This window comes from Sciurus carolinensis, chromosome 16, assembly GCF_902686445.1.
Source record: "Sciurus carolinensis chromosome 16, mSciCar1.2, whole genome shotgun sequence".
In the NCBI taxonomy this organism is placed as follows: Eukaryota; Metazoa; Chordata; class Mammalia; order Rodentia; family Sciuridae; genus Sciurus; species Sciurus carolinensis.
Window position 1 is genome coordinate 10828877 of NC_062228.1, and position 13624 is coordinate 10842500.

General features: G+C 41.0%; 1 protein-coding gene and 1 pseudogene across 1 annotated transcript; both read right to left on the reverse strand.

The window, feature by feature from the left end:
- Positions 1 to 2073: 2073 nt before the first annotated feature.
- Positions 2074 to 4154, reverse strand: LOC124967031 (heat shock factor protein 1-like; annotated as a pseudogene).
- On the reverse strand, positions 3946 to 13590 carry Terf2ip (TERF2 interacting protein). Its single transcript, XM_047528477.1, has 3 exons — positions 12823 to 13590; positions 6500 to 6624; positions 3946 to 4991 (listed from the first exon to the last, which is right to left on the reverse strand). Exons 1-3 carry the CDS (start codon positions 13490 to 13492, stop codon positions 4599 to 4601), a joined length of 1188 nt encoding a protein of 395 aa, XP_047384433.1. The 5' UTR covers positions 13493 to 13590; the 3' UTR covers positions 3946 to 4598.
- Positions 13591 to 13624: the final 34 nt, after the last annotated feature.

The following is a 13624-nucleotide window of genomic DNA, read 5'->3' on the forward strand; positions in this document are numbered from 1 at the left end:
GGCAGGAGAATTGGGGGTTCAAAGTCAGTCTCAGCAATTTAGTGAGGCCCTAAGCACCTCAGCAAGACCCTGTCCCTATATAAAATAAAGGCCTGGGGATGTGGCTCAGTGGTTAGGCACTCCTGGGTTCAATCCCTGGTTCCAAAAAAGAAAAAAGGTACGTTTCAGGAAATAGGTATGTTTACACCAATTTAAACATCAGTGTACATTGTATCAAAACATCATACGGTGCCAGGTGTGGTGGCACATGCCTGTAATTCCAGCAATTTTTGAGGCCAGCCTCAGCAATTTAGATCCTATCTCAAGATTTTTAAAAAAGTGTTGGGGATGTAGCTCAGTCATAGAGAGCCCCTGGATTTGATCCTCTGTACCAAAACAAAACAAAACAAAAAAACAACAAAAAAACATGGTAACATAAATAGGCACAAATTATATGTATCACTTTTTTAAAAAATAAGATTTTGACATCTATGCTAATGAGTAAGATTGACTTCCTTTATTCCTTTGTTAAATGTTTGAAATTTGACATGTCTATCAGGGTCGGACATCTTTATAAGAAGATTGTTGAGTCCTGATTCCATACTTTAGTTGACTATAAGACAGTCGTTTCTCTTTAGGTTTTTTTTTTTTTTTAATCATAATTGAGGTTTTATTGCACACTGTATATAAAATAAACCTTATCCTTTTAAACATTTAAAATATACAACTAAATGGCATTAAATACTTGCACAATGTTGTGCACAATGGATATTTTCCATTTCCAGAACTTTTACAGTTTGTCCAACAGAATTCCCATACTGTTAAACAAGAATGCCCTATTCCTCCTCTTCTCCAATTGCTGGTAACCTCTACTCCACTTTCTGTCTCTATAGAATTGCTTGTTGTAAGGACCTGATATGTGGAATCATAATTTTTTTCTGATTTAGCATTTAGAATGTTTTTCCAATTCACCCACATTATTGCACTTTTAAGAGCTTCATTAATTTTTAAGAGTGAATGATACAACTTCGCATGGACATGCAACATGTTGCATAATTTTTCATTTGTGTATCTAGGGAAATTTGGATTGCTTACACCACTTGACTAATGTGAATAGAGGTGCCACGAACATTGGTGTGCAGGTCTCTTTAGTTTTAAGAAGTTGAATTAGTATAAGAGTATGTTCATTACATCTAGATTTTCAAATTATTGTCATAAAATTGCTCCCAGTATCTTCACTCCTAGAGCATACGTGGCAGTGAACTATTTCCATGTTTTCTATTTGTACTTTTTTTTTTTTTTTGGTACTGGGGATCAAACTCAGGGCCTTGTGCTTGTGAGGCAAGCACTCTACCAGCTGAGCTATCTCCCCAGCCCTCTATTTGTACTTTTTATGCGATTTCTGTGAAGCCCCAACCAAACCTTGGGATATGTGGTTGGGGCAAAGGCAGCAGATGGGCAAATCTGGAGAACCCTCATCCTTACTGGAGATACTGCCCAGCACCAGCCTCCACTTTTTTCCCCATTGGGCCTGTTAGCCAACTCTGGGCACCCTTGGCGGCCTGTGTCTGTCCTGCCTCCCCAATACCAGTTCCATGTACTGGGGACATTGGAGGGACAGACCATAGGTCTGATCTGCCTGGTTCCTCTTAGGTCCTCTAGGAGACCATGGGGTCCTTGGTTTTGGTGGGCTCAACCCTCGGCAGGGTGATGGGGTTGTCCACAGTCCTCCCTGAGAGAAATATACGTCCTCCCACAGTTCAAAGAGTATAGGCAGCTCACTGCTTCTGATGTTCACCATGTTTTGGGTCCATCATGAATAGGAACTGGGCGGTGTAATGCACCAGCTGCTTCTCTGAGCTGGGACTACAGTTCTCTGCCTGGAGAGGACTGGGGGGAGGGGTGGGTGGTCCTGGGTAGACTGGTGCTCCCGCATGCTGGCTAGGGTGCTATCAAAATCATAGACTTAAATTCAGGCCAGCCTCAACAACTTTTTTTTTAAATATTTTTTGTTGTAGATGGACACGATATCTTTGTTTTTATGTGGTGCTGAGAATCAAACCCAGTGCCTCACAAGTGCTAGGAAAGCACTCTACCCCTGGGCCACAACCCCAGTCCCAGCTTTAGCAACTTAGACCCTGTCTCAAGAGTTAAAAAAAATTAGAGATGGGGATGTAGCTCAGTGGTTAAGTACACTTGGGTTCAATTCCCAGTATCAGGCAGACTCATGTTGGGCACAGTCACAGAGGGGTCGAAACAGGTCCGGTAGGGAGGTAGGGTCCTAGATGAAGTCATAGCTAATCAGCATGGTCTGTAGGTTGTCAAGGCTGGAGTCCATGGCATCCAAGTGGTCACTGAACATATTTCCTGACTGGATTCGCCATGCAGAAAGGCAAAGGAAGGGCAGGGGAAGAGGTGAGCAATCCCCAACATCTGTGGAGTGGGAGCCAAACAACTGGTGCCTAGGCTACTTTAGGCACTTCTGAGGTGGGAGGTGTCTGCTTCCAGCATTTGATTGCTGGGGCCTAGGCTATAAGGACAGGAACTCTGTCCTGCAGAAACAGTAAAAGTGGTTGGGGAAACAGGGGTATCCATAGAGGACAGGTGCCTGGGATTTGTCTCTTTCACCCAAGAGCTTTGGAGTGGAGCACAGGGGCTGCTGGGCAGGTTGTCTTTAAAATACACCAGGATGCTACTGACCATGGGCTACTCCTTTATGCTCCCACCTCGGGAGGCCAAAAGTATGGCAGGAGACAGCTCAGTGATGTCAGAAATCATGTCCAGAGCTGTCAACAGAGTCTGGGGTGTAGAGGCTAGAGCCCTTGTAGGAAGGGGATGGAGCCAAGTGCAGGTTCAGGCACAGACATACTCCAAGGAGTACTTCCAGTCACATTTGGGCATGGAATGTGTCAGGCTGCCGTAGCTCAACATCAGGAATATCTTTCTTTAACCTCCAAGATCCAGTTCAACTGCACCAGTGAAATCAAGAACTGAACGAGTTTACTGATAACGTTCTGTGTTAGGATGCTTCTGCCACAAGCTGGCTTCTTCCCACCACAGGGCCTAGTACTCATGCTTCAGGGCCAGAGCTTGGAATTCATACTCTCTTTACCCTTCATCAGCAATATGCCCATTAGCAGTTTGGTGACACAGTCCTGGCAGATCTGACATACAGGTCACTTTCCTCTTGAGGTTCTATAGGAGTTGCTGGCACTAGGCATTGTCCTTCTGGGGGATTCCTAACTGGCTTCTCTCCTCTTTGGCTCTCACTGATTTTTTTTGGCCATTTGTCGTAGTCCAGATGCAGACTGATCTCTTCTTTGCTCCACCACAAGAATAAGCAACTTTCTAATGGTTTATTAGTTCTAAAATGGAACTTTATTGGTTCAAATCACCAATAGCCAAAATGTTAGTTCCTTTATGGTTTTTATAACTAAAAGGTTTCATGTATACAATCAAAGACAACACTTTTTGATGAGATTCAAATACAAAGTTATATTTATTTTCAATAATGAAAGCAAAACAAAGTAGAACCAATCTACTAATTTTTTAGTCTAACACAATCTTTAGCATAAAACTATGCTCAATAAATTAAAAAAAGACATTACTAACCAGAGTAGGGTTTTTTTTTTTAATATTTTTTTTAGTTGTAGATGGACACAATACCTTTATTTAATTAATTTATTTTATGTGGTGCTGAGGATCGAACTCAATGCCTCACACATGCTAGGCAAGCGCTCTACCACTGAGACACAATCCCAGCCCCAAGTAAGTAGTTCTTGAGACTCTAGGGTTTATCTGTGTTTTAAACAAAACTGCGTGGTAGGTAAAGGAACACATACTAGAGATTCAACTGAGAAGGGCTTGACAAAACAACAGCCTGGAGCAGGGTCCCCAAATATCAAGTTAGCAAAGCAAATAGAACTTGGAGCTCACTGAGGGAATGATTTGGGAAAGTCCATGTTCAAAGGAATGGTTTGGGAAAGTCCATGTATTTACATGTAATTAAATCGTCTCATATTCTAGATTCTTTTTTTTTTTTTTTTAAGTTGTAGACAGATACAATACCTTTGTTTTATTTATTTAGTTTTATGTGGTGCTGAGAATCAAACCTAGTGCCTTACAAGTGCTAGGCAAGTGCTCTATTACTGAACAACAACTTCAGATCTCCCCATATTCTAGATTCTTGACTTGGAATCCACCACAATTTAGAGTGACTTCTACCAAAAGATAAGAGGCTTTTCATTTGTGCTGCATGAAAAGACCTGTATGCCTAATTTTCCTCCTCTGATTTTGTTGCTAGGCTTGTCACCAATACAGCAGGGGTTCCATTCCAGTAAAGGAATACTACTACTAGACCAACCTCTCTGGTTTAGATTTTCCTTTCATAAACATACTGATACTTGCCAGGGACAGTTCTAAATATGTCCAATTTCTTTTATTTTTATCTTCCTATACAACTCTGCTTGGCTACAAAAATCAGGCCTCACAAGACAATAGTAGCATTGGTCAGAAGATAAGGGTCAATTTTAATATAAGAACTCTCTGAAGTTCAATGGTCACAACTTTTTTATAGCCTCATCTGCCCCACCTACTTTCTTTTCTCATTATATTGCCAATTATTTCTTTCGGAATTCAATCCTCCGAGCTACATTCTGAGCACCAAATTTTTTGACCAATGCATTTCTGGTGTCTTCGTCATCTTTTTGCAGATCTAAGTCATCTTGTCGGGACCAAATTGGGTATCCATCAGCTCTCTGACCAGCCTCTAAAAAGTAGGAAGTAGCCTCCAGCTCACCACTATTTTTTAGAAAGGCCTGTGTAACAGTTGAAAGATCCAAGTTAAATTTTTCCATTAATTGCCGAATGATCTTAATGGCAGCTCCCACCTCTGGTGTAGAAACTTTTTCTTCTTCCTCCTCCTCAGGCTGTGTTTCTGAGTCTTCCTCCGGTGTAGGGGGATCATCATCACACATTGTTATATGTATTTCAAAATCAGGACTCTCATCTGCCTATAGAGGATGAGGAAGACCAGTTCTGAATTACCAGATCTCAAACTCTTACAATACCTTGTCTCTCCCAACGACCACCCACTTTCCCCTTCAGTTCCTCTAATACGTCACGTTACTTCTTACATTTATCCACACTGGATGTATGTGTATGCTTGTATATATGCGTGTATGTACGTGAGAGTCTGGGGATATGTGTGTGCACATGTGTATATGTAAAACTGACGATGCTATTTCAACAGATTAGAAGTCACACTGAGCCAGGCTCAGTGGCACACGCCTGTAATTCCAGCAAATCGGGAGGCCGAGACAGAAGAATTGCAAGTTCAAAGCTAGCCTCAGTAATTTAGAGAGGCCTTAAACAACTTTGTGAGACTCTGTCTCAAAAAACAAAACAAAAGAATAATATTTCCCTAAATTCTGTCCATTCTTCCACTCATCACCTATGGAAACTTTAAATTATTGCTCTCTTTTAAAATGAATCATCACTGGTTTTCCTTGTGTTAATAAGTTAACTCATAACATCTTTTTCCTTAAAGAAGATATAGAAATAAGAATTATTTTATTTTTTAGGTACTGGGGATTGAACCCATGGATGCTTAACTACTGGGCCATATTCCCAGTCCCTTTATTTTTTATTTTGAGACAGGGTCTTGTTAAGTTACTGAGGCCGGTCTCAAACTTGCCATCCTCCTGCCTTAGCCTCCTGAGTCACTGGGATTACAGGTGTGCACCACCACACCCAGCTATGATTTGGATTTCTTAAAAAATTATTTATCATCATTATGTTATAGTTCCTGCCTTTATCAACAGCTATTATTAAACATGGGATTCCAACACAATATTAGAAGCTAGAATAAAGAGTAAAATATTCCCCCAAACATTCTAAGAACATAAAAACTAAATTTGCCTGATTAAATAACCAGTCACTGTGGCATACATCTTTAATCCCAGGTATTTAGGAGGCTGATCACAAGTTCAATGCTAGTCTGAGCAAGATGCTGTCTCAAGGAAATCTTTTTTAAAATTACATTTATGCTCCTGAGAATCATAAAAAGCAAAAAGCATTTTTTTTTTCTTTTTTTTTGCGGTGCTGGGGATTGAACCCAGGGCCTTGTGCTTGCAAGGCCAGCAATCTACCAACTGAGCTATATCCCCAGCCCACAAAAAGCATTTTTAAAAACAAATTCACAGTTCTAACTTTAAAAAACTTAGGCTGAGATCAAAGTGGGATGTTTTATATTGTTTAAATATAACTCCCTATCCTGCCTAATTTATCTTTCTTTCCACATCATCATGTTCTAACACAAAACTAAAGTTTTACTAAGCAAAGCTTCAGGGCAACATGCCTAAAGCCTAAATCAGTCCCACTTTCTCTTTTCCCCTTCTATCTTGAATTTCTCTTTTACCTTCCTGGGCCTGAGGAGGGTGAACAAGGTAGAAGAGATAACCAATTTCAAAGAAGGAGAGAGGGAGGGGAAAAAACACATGAGTAAATCTATTTAACATACCACGACGTCCCCAAAATCCCGAGTGGCTTCTACAAGCATCTTTTTGACTGCCTCTTCATTCTCCTTGATCTCTTCCTTCACATATTCTTCTTCTGGCAAGTCTGGAGTTCTCTTATTCTGTGGTTCTATTAAAAAGAACAGCAAAGATTAACATTAGTCTTTTTTGCACAAACCAAAAATACAGTGCGTGCCATGTGAGCTTTGGGCCAGGAGTGAGCCTGTACTCCCCTCCCTCACATTAGTAGATAACTGCTTTTTCATTCAGAAAGGTTAAAAAAGCATCAGACATGCATGTCCAATAATCTCTATGCTTATCTCCAAAATGCTCTACTATTCAAATGATGATATTCCTAGACTCTGACATACAAGAATATTCTCCTAGCTTCATTCATTTTTCGTTTTGTATTTACAAATGCAAATCAATAAACCACTTCAATAGTTGGATTCTCTGAGGCAGCCTGGGCAACTTAGTAAGACCCTGTCTCAAAACAAAATTTTAGTAGAGCTTGAGAAGTAGTTCAGTAGCTCCGTACTAGAGTGCTTGCCTAGCACGTGCCAAAAAAGGTGGCGGGTTCTCTGAGTAGCAGCAGATTCTGCGATGGAGATTAACATTTAAAGAGTTTATTAGGGAGTGCTCTTGGAAAAATATTTGTGGAAGAGAAGAGCCGCAGAGAGAGCAGTTGTGTTAGAAAAGCATTTTAAGGAGAATTTAGTCAAATCCAGAGGGAATTTTGGAGGTAGGAAGGCCTTTCAGAGTTGACTGAGGTTGGTTTTAAGAGAGCCTATGTAACTTCACGAAGTCAGTCACTGGATAGCTAAGAGAGACTTTGGGCAAGACAACTATTCCAGTAACTAAAGACAGACCTGGGTGGTAAACCACAATCTATTACATATCATCTATAAAAAGAAGGGTCTCCCTAAATTTAAACATCCTCTTAGTTCCCTTTTACATTTTGTTCTCTGAGGCTTTAACTCTGCTCCTGCTATACTTCCTAAAATTTACAAGAAAATACAAAAATGGAGGTTTCTTTTGCAATGGAACTGTTCTGCACCCTGATTTGGGTGGTGGTTACACAAATTTATATATGTATATATATATATATACACACAATGGAATATTACTCAGCTATAAAGAATAATAATAAAATTATGGCATTTGCAGGCAAATGGATGAAATTGGAGAATATCATGCTAAGTGAGATAAGCCAATCTCAAAAAACCAAAGGACGAATGATCTCGCTGATAAGTGGATAATGACAGATAATGGGGGGTGGGAGGGGTTAGTGTTAGGATTAGAGTTAGGGTTAGGGAGGGGGGCAAGAATGGAGGAAGGAAGGTCTGTATAGAGGGAAAAGAGGGGTGGGAGGGGTGGGGGAAGGGAAAAAATATCAGAATGAATCAAACAACATTACCCTATGTAAATTTATGATTACACAAATGGTACACCTTTACTCCATGTACAGAGAAACAACATGTATCGCATTTGTTTACAATTTTAAAAAAGCAGCAAAAAAAAAAAAAGACACATATAACTAGAAAAGTTTCTCAAAAAATTAAACATAAAATTACCATATGTTCAGCAATTGTATTTCTGGTTATATACCCGAAAGAATTAAAAGCAGGGCCTCGGATATCCACGTTCATAGCAGCATTATTCACAATAGCCAAAAAAATGGAAGCAAAATGTAGTACATAATATTAATCAACATAATAAACAGTCTTAGAATGAAATTCAGACACACTACAGTATGAATGAATCTTGAAGACATTATGCTAAGTGAAATAAGCCAGATACAGAGTTTCAGTTTTGGAAAAGGATATGCCATGGCTGCACATGTAAATGTATTTAAGGCCACCAAACCAAAAATTTAACACTTAAAATGAATGGCAAATTTGTTACGCATTTTGTATCATAATAAAAAATTTTAAATGCATACAATTGTACAACAAATAAAAAAAATTTTGGTACTGGGGATTTAACCCAGGAATGCTTTATTATGGAACTACATTGCCACCCCTTTTTCTTTTGAGACAGGACCTCATTAAGTTGCTTAAGGCCTCGCTAAGTTGCTGAGGCTGCTCTCAAACTTGCAATCCTGCCTCAGCCTTCCGAGTTGCTAGGATTACAGGCGTACAACACAGTGTCCAGCTAAAAAAAAATATTCAATTTTACTGTATATATATTTTAAATTTAGTTACTAAAAAAAGAATTCTTATCTTTTAAAGATAACATGGTAAAATAATTAAGTGGATGGTATATATCATATTAAAGTAATAGTAAAATCACATACAAAATAAAAATGTATGTTTATACTTACACAAACAAGTAACAATAAACAAAATATGTGAGATATAATAAAATAAAACAGATTAAATGCCTGACATTTACTTCAAAATAATCCAGTAAGTTGGGATGAAGAGTATAGATGAAAAAACCAGCATGAACTATAATCAGGTGAAATAGGGGGATGGATACATGCATCTTAGCTCCCTCTACTCTTCTACTTTACAAATGTCTGAAATCTTCTATAATAAAAAATAAAGAGGGTTGGAGGTATAACTCAATAGTAGAGAGTGTGCTTAGAAAACACAAAAGTCCTAGGTTCTCTCCGCAGCATGTACACACACAAAAAAGGCAATAGTATGGTTTATTCAGAAAACACAAAAGGGGGTAAAGCCATCTGTGGATACAGACTTCAAGATAAATCATTGCGTTTAAAAAAAAAAAAAAAAGGCAAACAGAAGAAATATTTCTAGTGTGTTAGTGTTACTATAAGCCAAAGGGACACCTAACAGACAAGGGATGGTAACAGCAGCTGCTGCTAGGAGAGGAAACAGAAAGAGACTTGTAGCAGGGAGATGGACTTCACTACATATGCTTTTGCTCTCAGAATAAATTTGTAGCATGAGCTCCTAGAAGCAAAATTAACATTTTGAAGGGAACATACATGTCAGATATTGTCAAAAGGTTCACCAAAGGGAATATACCAATTTCCTTCTACTAAAAATGTAGGCATGAACTTGTTTTCTTACACCTTGCTAACTTTGGATATTACTAATTTTGTTAATTTTCACCAATTTGATACACAAAATATGGCAACACTTTGTTCTGATTTACAAAAAACAACTTCACAGTTATTATTTTGGTTTCATGAATCAGAAATGTAGGCCTAGTTTATACAGGTCTTCTGCTCAGAAACTGATTTACTTTTATTAATAACAATGTTTCCGCATTTGTTTATTGGTCACTTATTTATTTCCTTTTCTGGGAAATTCTTATTCCACTTTCTTTGCCCATTTTTCTTTCTTTCTTTCTTTTCACACATTAAAATAATGTGTTTCCTGTGGAGAGAAGTGACTGAGATTGGGGTCTCTGATGACCTCATGGCTGTGGCATGCTGGGTGCCTGGGAATGTTTCCGTGCAAGGGCACAGGATGCTTAGCTGCTGTGGCAATGCCCTGCTTGAGGAGGCTCTGTGCAAGAGTCCTATCAGCTCTGATCTTAACCTCAAGCACATAGCTCTTGGAAATGAAGGAATTGTTGCACTAGACGACCACAATGTTTCACCAGCTCCACTTTTCCTGTTACTGCCCACACTTTAAGTAACTTTTATAAAACAATTGACTTTCTTGAGAGCTACACAAAGCTCCTAACATTGTATTTTGCAACTGTGGATTCAAAGGCAGAAAAGCTACACAGATGTCCTAGTTTCTATAACTTTCCTTAAAACAAAGAATAATGCTTCCATAGTCTTTAACCTGACAATGAGACATATATAAATAAAGATCCCTGGTGTAACTCTGCAGATCTGCATCTCCACCAGGGAGCAGAGCTCCACCTGATCCCAGCTTAATCTTCAAAATCTGTATTTATGAGTCTTAATTTTTTTAATCCCCCTCTCCCCTCGATGGAACCACGAGTTTGACTACGCTGGTCGTGGCAATTTCCTATCTGTAATATTCTTAAAACAAAATAGGGCTGGGGATCTGGCTCTGTGGTTAAGCACCCAAGTTCAATCCCTGGTACCAAAACAAAACAAAACAAAAACAAAATAACATCAGTTTCAGTGCCTTCTTCGTACATTTTTCTATTAGTTTTCTGCTTTTTACTAGCTTCTGAGAATTCTTTGGACATTAAGAAATGTAAATCTACTGCAATGTTTTGGGAATATTTTTCTAGTTTGTCTGCCAACTTTATCATAAGAACTTTATTTATTTATTTTTGGTACTGGGGATTGAACCCAGGGGCATTTAACCACTGAGCCACACCTCCAGCCCTTTTTTATATTTTAGAGACAGGATCTCCCAAAGTTGCTGAGGCTGGATTTGCACTCATGATCCTCCTGCTTCTGCCTCCCAAACTGCTGGAATTACAGGCATGTGTCACTGTGCCCAACAGAAGGTTTTAATATTTTTATTAAAAAATTTTTTTTTTCATACATGTATATAGGGTAATAATGTCTGTCTCATTCTACTGTCCTTCCCATCCCCACCACTCCAACCCTCCCCTCACTCCCCCTCTACATAATCCAAAGTTCCTTCATTCTTCCCTACCCACCCTCCACTATGGATCAGTATCCGCTTATCAGAGAAAACAAAAAAACAAAAAAAAGCCTTTGGTTTTTTGGGATTGGCTTATTTCACTTAGCATGATATTCTCTAGTTCTATTCATTAGAAGTTTTTAATTTTTAAGTAATGAAATTTGTAAAACAGTCTCTTTGGTTTCTTGACTATCACCATGATAATACTAAAAAGCATATTCATCCATATGTTCTCTTAGTCATTTTAGGATTTTAATTTTTATTATTTAAATATATGATCATCAAAACATTGTTTTAATGAATAGGGTGAATCCAGCTTATTCTTGTCCACATTCCTAACAGCTTGCCAATAGTCCAAAATCACTTATTTAATTCTTTCTCTTATTTCATTTCAATCATACTGTTCTGTGTGTGGCTCTAAGAACACACCAGCTGCATGACTACCGCAGTGCTTTTTCCTTTGCCATTCCCTTTGCCTGAAATACTCTTCCCAGATATTCTCCTGGATTGCTCTTTAACTTCGTCTGGTCTTTGCTAAACCATTCATTTATCAGTGGCCTTCTCTTACAACTATAAAAAATGATCTCCTTGGGCTGGGGCTGTAGCTCAGTGGTAGTGGGTTCGATCCTTAGCACCACATAAAAATAAATAAGTAAAACAAAGGTATTGTGTCCATCTACAACTAAAAAAATAAAAAAATAAAAAAAAAAAAAAAAAAAAAAAAAAAAAAAAAGGAGAGAAAAGAGCAGGACCTCCTCCCCAACCCTTACCCTGATTTATTTTTTATTTTTTTCTCTATAGCACTTACCACTGCCCAGCTAGCATGTTAAGCTCCATGACCACAGGGACTTTTATTTATTGTTATATCCCAGCAGGACAACAGTGTCTGGCACTCAAATATCTGTTGAATGAATGAATCTGAAATGTCACTTTTACCAAAAACAAAATTCCTACCAAGTTTGTTGAACAGGAGAAACAGATCTTTACCTATCCGGACTTCAACTGTTAGATGGAACAGCCACGTAAGCAAAGAAATGGGGGTTGGGGAAAGAAGGCCTCTTTAAGTAAAAGGGTCTGTCATTTAAGCTGTCAATACCAGTTATGTGAAAAGTAAAACATCTTAATAGCTTTGCACCGTGTCCTAACCACACCGGAATTCAATTTGCAATTCAATTAAGTTAAAAAAAATGACATGAGCAAAACTATACGAAGAACTTCTTATGTGAATACGCATTCAATAAAGCCAAAGCACGAGAGTAAACTGGTCTGGCGCGCCTTTAAAACGACTTGTACTTAATCTGCCAGAACGCAGGAGAAATCGTTTCTTTTAACGAGTCTTTTTAAATCTCTGAAAAAATTCAAGAAGCCGGTTACCCCGTTGCCTCTGGGAGGAACGCTGGGTGCCTGGTGGGCAGGAGGGGTGAATTTACATTTTTCCATACATTCTGATCTTTTTCAAACTTTGAATACAGAAAGTGTCAATAAGCTGGACGCGGGCGGGGCGCAGGGGCGGACGCCGGCAACCCCAGCTCCTCCGGAAGCTGAGGCAGGAGGATGGAGCTTGAGGTCAGCCTGGGCAGCACAGGGAGACCCTGTCTCAAAACAAAACAAAACAAAAAACCCGAAAGCTAGTCGTTGGGATGGTACATTAAAGCCAGCGAGCGCGAGACAGCGTCGAGAGCGCGGGGCAACTGTACTCGAGGTCAACGGGGCGAGGCCCGAGCGAGGCCAGACTGGACCTTGGCAGCCCACCCCGCGCGCAGGGGCCCGCGCGGCCTCACCCCCGCTATCCGCAGCCTCCGGGTCCTGCTCGGCCTTGCGCTTGAGCTTCTGGGAGGAGGGGCTCACTGGGGCGTCCCCCAGCAGGTACTTGTGCTCCTGGCCGCGCAGGTGCTTCAGGTAGCGGTCCTTCAGGGACTGCCACGAGTGCTGTGTGAGCGAGCTTTTCTCCATCGCCTTCCACAGGGCGTTGCCAGTGACCGAGCTGGGCGAGCGGGCGTTTTCCTTCACGTAGGTCAGGATAGCCACGTCGTCTGCGTCCGTGAAGGCGATCCGCCCGGTGAGCGGCTGTGGCTCGGGCTCCGCGGCGCCCTCGGCCGCAGCCCCGGTCTTGGACTCGGGGGCCTGGTCGGCCGCCGCGGCCGGGCCCAGCCGGTAGGCCTCCAGCTCCAGCCTCTGGTTGCGCTCCACGCAGTCTAGGATGTACTGCGTGGAGATGAAGTCTCCCGAGGCCTCGGCCAGCGCCTCCCCGGGCTGGGCCAGCAGCACGGCCCCGGGCTCTTGCACTCGGCACACGGTGCCGCCGCCGTGGAGGATCAGCGTCGACAGCCGGCGCTTAGCCGGGCTGGGCCGCACGTAGAACGACAAGGGGCTGCCGTCCTCCCTCACGAACAGAGTGGAGGAGTGGGTGGGCCCGTTGGGGTCCTTGCCCAAATCCATCGCCTCCGCCATGTCCCGCGTTCTGCACCACAAGAGCTGCCCGATACGAGCGCTTCAGCACACAGAGCACAACAAACAGAGTCCGCCGCCGCGAAGCCCAACACTGCGCCTGCGCGGGGCCCAGGGCGTCCAGAGAGAGACCGC